The 7,089-nt window shown below is 31.6% G+C and overlaps 1 protein-coding gene across 1 annotated transcript; it reads right to left on the reverse strand.

The window, feature by feature from the left end:
- Nucleotides 1-1,554: 1,554 nt before the first annotated feature.
- Nucleotides 1,555-1,857, reverse strand: LOC111884419 (uncharacterized). The gene has a single exon (XM_023880748.3). The coding sequence runs from the start codon at nt 1,855-1,857 to the stop codon at nt 1,555-1,557; it is 303 nt and encodes a 100-aa protein (XP_023736516.3).
- Between the last annotated feature and the right edge of the window lie 5,232 nt (nt 1,858-7,089).

Raw genomic sequence — 7,089 nt, forward strand, 5'->3', positions numbered from 1 at the left:
GGTGGTGTCGGTGGGTGGAAGAGGTGTCGGTGATGATGACGATGGCGAAGGTGGTGGGGGTTGGTGGCGGCGACCATGGTGGTTAGTGGCAAATGTGGTAGTGGTGGTGTGACAGAGGTTTTGGTAGAGGTATTGAAGGTGGTGGTGGCAGAAAAGCAGGGAGGTGGTGGATTCATATATGAATATACTTAGATTTATATTAATATATGAATATTACCTATCCTCGTCGTGTCGGTACGATGGAACATTTTGTGGTAATAATAAATGATTAGCTAAGTTTCATCAACATCAATGTTGTCAAGATCAGGATCTTATCCAATATCAATGTTTTGCAAGGTCGTAATCGTAAGATCAGAAGATCCTACCAAAATAAACTTATATTCAAGTTCTGTTAGTGCTCGTAAGGTCTTGGTTGTGCAGTATACATTATAACTTGATGTCAACTAGACGTCATTATGGAGTCAACTTAACTTTCTAAACATGAATCATAATTTTTATTGTTGCAACCATAAAAATTAGTAAGAAAACTTCTTAATTACAAAATGAAACAAAATGATTATGATCTGCAACTCAAGGCTGAAGATCACAAACGGAATATCATGAGTGTACCTTGTCTAATTCGAAATGAAGTGATTATGATCTATGAGGAGTTTCCAACTTGTTATGCTCGATTTCAAGTTGAATAGAAGAAATTTTGAGGCTCAACTATATAATAAAACTAAAGATGTGTGATCGGATCGTGTCAAGATCTTAAGATCGTTGTCTGGATACTAAGATCCCACTATAGATCTTGCTTCAAATATATCTTAGTGAGACGAGATCGTTTTTTGTTTGTAGGATCTTAAAATCGTAAGATCTTATGATCAAGATCGAGATTTTAACAACTATGACATTAACATTCTTTAAAAAACCTGATTTTAGTTAAATTGTTATTTTTTTCTTTCTAAAACTTGTTACTTTTTATTGTAACTATACTTTGAAGTTTCATATTTTTTGTGTGATATAATTTTATATTAGTTTGATTAGTGTTGTTAAAATCACGACTAATCTCTGATTAATTCGTAGATGACATAAGACCAACAATATGGGTTGTCTAAGCCAATGAATTTTAAAAATCAAGAAAAAGTTTTCTCTGAATAAAAACTATTTGAAGAAATATTAGGCTATGGGGAGTGGTCACACCCACTCCACCGGAAAAGTGCTGCCACATATGCGTCATGTCAGCTTCACACCCAACCCACCACCAACCCACTAAAGACTGAAAATGGTTACCACTCCACAAATTCTTTTTTATTTTTTTATTTTTTTATGTTTTGACCATTATATTAATTAAAAAACATAATTTATAACATACATTAATTTTTTAAAACATAAAAAAATAAGCACACATTTCATTAATTAAAACATAGAAATTTAAAACTTAAATTAGTAAAATTAAACATTACATTGTCTAAATAAAATAAAAATTAAAAAACATAAAAAAAACATAGAAAAAAAACATTACATTGTCTAAATAAAATAAAAATTAAAAAACATTAAAAACATAGGAAAATTCTAATCGTCGTCGTTGTCGTCACTGGTATCATCCGCCTCGTCTCCACCATCGTCATCTTCCTCATCATCACCATCGACACCATCGTCATCATCGTCGTCTTCACCGTCATTTTGCCCTTGAAATTGTCGTTCCCATATGTATTCGGTCAAATCATGTCGTAGATTGTGATGTGTTTCACGGGTTTGTATTTCCAAAACCCTTGAGAAGTATGCCGGACTCCCAACTTGTATTATTGCGGGTGGGTTAAGTATATCGTTTGTGGTATATGAGCAAATAGCCCCACCCTCTTCTTCTATTATCATGTTATGTAAAATAACACAAGCAGTCAACACGGTCCTTAATTTTTCTCTGTCCCATGTTCGTGCCGGATGTTTGATTATGTGCCACCTTTGTTTGAGGACTCCAAACGCCCGTTCTACATCCTTCCTTGCAGATTATTGTGCTAACTTGAACATTTTCCCTTTATCGTCGGCCGGAAATGTGTATGACTTGACAAACGTAGCGTATTCTGGATATATCCCATCACCTAGGTAATACCCATATTTGTATTCATTTCCATTGACAACATATGGCATTTCTGGTGCTTTGCCTTGTAAAATATCATTAAATATCGGAGACGCTTGGAGCACATTCAAGTCATTGTTTGACCCGACCATACCAAAAAATGCATGCCAAAACCATAGCTCATTTGAAACCACCGCCTCCAAAATAACAGTCGGCACCCCATGATCACCTCGCGTGAACTGGCCACGCCACGCGTTGGGACAATTTTCCCACTCCCAATGTGTACAATCAATGCTACCAAGCATCCCTGGAAAACCATGTTCGCTTGATGTGCGACATACAACTGTTCGACATCGCTTTTAGTCGGATGTCGCAAGTATATGTCACGGTAAAGCTCTATGACATACTCACAAAATAAATATGTACACTCTCGACCTGTCCTCTCAGACATTTTCAGATACTCATCTGATGCGTCTGCGGTTATACCGTATCCCAACTGTCTAAGAGCGGCCGTACATTTTTGTATTGTGGTAAAACCGCGGTTACCTCTAGCATCCCATCGTAATTGAAAAAATTCATAATTACGTGCCAAATCTCTAGCGATATGTAAAAATAAAGTTCTACTAATACGAAAACGTTCTTCGAATTTAGATAGATCATATAAACTATCAACGGCAAAATAATCACGTACCAAAAGTTCATGTGCCGCCTCTCAATCCCGGTTGATCCATTTTCTATGCTTCTTGTCGACGTTTGAACTTTCGCCCCTCTCATGTACCACGTCTCGTGCCGCGGATAACAGCGTATACAAAATAAAATCGTCATCGGAATCGTTATCATCGGAAGATGAAATAATTGGAGGTGGAAAATTATCCATTTTTTGGTTTGATGTTTTGATGTGTGTGTTTGTTTTGAAAAAATGTGGGTGTGGTTTAGTGGAAATTGTGAATAAAGTGGATGTATATATAGAAAATTTGAAAAAATGAAAAAAAAAAAGTTTTTTTTTATTAATGCAAGATATAACTGTCGAATGCAACGTTCCAATTTAATCAGCCAATCAAAGCCCTCGTCTTCGTCCGTCTTCAGTCTCACACCACATGCAGCCCACCGGACTTGGGGGCGGTGTTCACGCGTGGGAGAGGCTGCCACCTCAGCCCAAGACGCGTGAAAACGCTCCCATACCGTATAACCTTAATTTTATATTAGTGATATTAACATATTTGTTATGGAATTAATCGTATCGGTTACTTTGTTAGGATATTAGTCGTCGTAACTACTTTGTTATATCATAGGTTTTTTGTTTTTTGTTTGGTGTGTGTTAAACAGTTTACAATTTTCAGTTGCCAACTAAACCAACTGATATTTAGTTGCTACTCCATCGATTTAATACTGTTAAACGACTTTTACAATCGTGATTTAAGTAGATAACTGTTTTTGATGTTATAAAAATAAAAAACCCGTTTCACTAATTATTAGATACTCCATATAAAATATGTTTTGTTATTGTAAAATAATATTTTTATCTTTATTTATAAGTAGAAGTTTATTCAACGTCCAACTATTTACAACAAACAACATATTTAAATATTTAAATTAGTATTTATATTCTTTAATACAATCAAAGACGATTATGTAGGTGAATGCCTCACCCCCCCCCCCCCCCCCCCCCCCCCCTTTTTTTTTTTTAAATGGATCAATAATTGCACGATAGAGGACAGACTTCATGGAATCAATTAAAAGGAAAATATTTGTTAAAGAAAGACGGACACGTGTGTTTAAACCTTTAAACAAGTGTTCATAATAAGTAGGTGAATGCCAAAAAAATTTTTATAAAAAAAACTGCTATTCCTTTTCACAATATTATTTTCTAAACACAACAAAATTTCTCCCTTCATATATGCCGATTCAGTAATCAGTGAGTATTACCTCAGTTGTTTGAAATAAACGAATAGATTATTCTTCATGTTTCAAGATAACATATTATATTTTTCACAATTTAATAACAAATGACTTATAACTTCATTGCAGAATATTTTTAAAAGTGTAGACGCACAGAAAAATCAATTTTGTATAATTTTATTTTCAGTCTTTTATATATTTATTTTTTATATTTGGCTACTGTTTTATACACTTGAGTTTGACAATGCTAGATAGAATACATCAACACCCTCCCTCCTTGCGCCGACTGCTCCCGTGGAGGGGTGAACGCTAGCACCAAACAAAGATAGTTTCTTAATCCAAGTCTTTCAAGTTTGACTCAAAATTAAATTGATAAAAAGTCAACAGTCAACGGTCAAAAAAATCAACAGTCAACAAAGTCCACACTCAAGAATATAATGCATTCCATCATCTATATAATATAGATCACGCCGAGAAAAGGTTTAGTGATTTAGCCCCTTCCCAAGGGTCGGTCTACTAACCATGCCATACAAGAGATTATTCGGCCTGGACATATAGGATGACAAATTTTTATTTTTATATCTAATGTTACCTTCGAAAACTTCCTGCCTATCATCAATATATATATATATATATATATATATATATATATATATATATATATATATATATATATATATATATATATATATATATATAACGGTCCTCAAAATTATTTTTCAGGCTTTGTAGTGGTATAAGGTGAACTTCGTTGGGTTTACAAAATCTATTTGAAGATCATCAAGAGGTAAACCGGTACTTCTTGCCACATCGATTTCACTTAAAAGAAAGTCAAAGTTGGTCAAAATATCTTTTATTACCAATTGATTGCATCCAGCTCCAGCTGATGAAATCTCCAACTACAGAAACATCAATGAATCAAGTAACTACAAGATAGACATCCATAATTCAAAAGAAAATTTCAATCAAATCAAATTATGATTGAATAATGCCGACTTAATCCTCCTTAATAAATGAAAGTTGTTTTTGCCACATGTCAATCTTTCATGAGTTTTGACACCTGTCATTTTGTGATATTTTTAAAATAAATATTATCTAATTTGGTTTGTTTATGTTTTTAAAATTAAAGTTATATATATATATATATATATATATATATATATATATATATATATATATATATATATATATATATATAAAATATTAAATATATTAAATTGCAATAAATACGTTTCCATTTCTTATTTTAAAGTTATACATTAAAAAATATTTTCTGTTTCCACTTGAATGTTTAATATTTTTTTAAATCAACTTGTGTAATACATGAGTGTCACACCTAGTCAACTCCAATATATATTTTATTTTCTTGGTTACAATAATTATCAATTATGTTATCATAAAGTTATAACAAAATAAAATGTTATATATAATGAATTTAAAGTAATTATTAATTTATTAATAATAATTATTAAATAAGTAAGATTATATTTATAATACATTTATAAATAAATATTATATATACATATTTTAGAAGTATTACACATACATTTGAAAAAACTACTACATATATCTCTGTTGGAATAAATTTTCCATAAATGATCAACTATTGCATTTCATAGACCGGACCAGAAAAAACCAAAATCCGTCCCGGACCAAAATGGAAGTATCTATAATCAGGCCGGTTTCTGATTCCAATGTTTTTCAATTTGTAGTTTTTGGGTAAGAACTGAATCGGCCCCATAAAACGTTAGTAAAACCGAATCAGACCGGAATATATAAAAAGACTTATTTTTTCTTGATCGAAATGACGAAAAAGCCTTATTCAATTATAAGCTTTATAAATTATTTTACCATGTTTCAAATTTTTAGTAAGTATTGAATTTTCTATATGAATTTGATACATAAATATTAAAGTTTATATTTCTGATTAATTAATATAATTTAATATATAAAATATTGAATAGTACATTTAAATTATAACTAATAGATAAAAATAACCTATAAACATATAAAATTAAAAAGAGATGGACTAAAACCGACAATTGAAACTTCAACTTCATTTTAAGATAAATAAATAATGTTTCTTCGTAGTTGGAGCAATAATATTTATATCTCCTAAAATAAGATGAAAATAAATAAGATGGAAATGAGGTTGGGTTGGAAAAGAATAAAAGAAAAAGATTTGAGGATGGATTGGAGGATGTCAAAGTTGGAAAAAAAAAGGAATCTCAAACCCATATAATACTGCAAGTATATTACATATATTATATAACTCAATATAAGGAAGATTTTTAATTGTTAACCAATAATTAAAGGGCTACATATGTGTAGGCCATTTCCACATAAAAAAACAAAGATAACCTAAGATTTACAGAACATAAAGCAAAAGTTGTACTTTTATGCGCACATATAAGTTATCCAAACCACTTTGGCATACTGTAACAAACTCCCTAACCACATAATTTTATGATTTGGTAAAAAAAAGGACCCTCGGTTTCAAGAAATCCTTTGCCATTAATCGGGCTTTATAACACCATACATAAGCTATAAAGATGATCTTATAGATCACTTCTCCCAAATATGCATTAAAATTGGTAAGTTCACGTTTCCAATGCAAAACCGAATTAGGAACTTGTTGTTTAATTTAAAAAAAAAAAAACCGAATTAGGACAACAAAGTGGTCGAAAAGTAATTTCACAATGTGTCCCCAATTTCGCATTAGGACACTTGATCATTTTTTGGGATTTTCCAAAATGGTAACCATTTTGTATGTTATTTTTGTCTTTAGTCTCTTGGACCAAACTAGTAAATATTGGGTTTTATATAGTATCTCCATAATAAGCTTTCTATAACTATACAACATCAAATTTGCTATTAACTGCATGATTGCATCAACCAATTTAGATATAAAATATATATGATTACTCTGGTGACCATATGCATCTGTACACCAAAATTGACTCAATTTCCAGTGTGGTTCATTCAAATATTACCAAACTCCAAATAAAAATAAAAAGTTTGGCTAAAGTTGGTAGCAGGCATCGTGTTTCACTTCACACCGCAGAGTATTTGCTTATTAACATTTAATATCCACATCCGTATCACGTGGAATTCAATTACAACTATTTAAT

This window comes from Lactuca sativa, chromosome 3, assembly GCF_002870075.4.
Source record: "Lactuca sativa cultivar Salinas chromosome 3, Lsat_Salinas_v11, whole genome shotgun sequence".
Classification (NCBI taxonomy): Eukaryota; Viridiplantae; Streptophyta; class Magnoliopsida; order Asterales; family Asteraceae; genus Lactuca; species Lactuca sativa.

What these genes read in the sequence shown, in the direction of transcription:
- LOC111884419 (XM_023880748.3), bottom strand. Translation starts at nt 1,857, where the DNA reads ATGATAATAGAAGAAGAGGGTGGGGCTATTTGCTCATATACCACAAAC.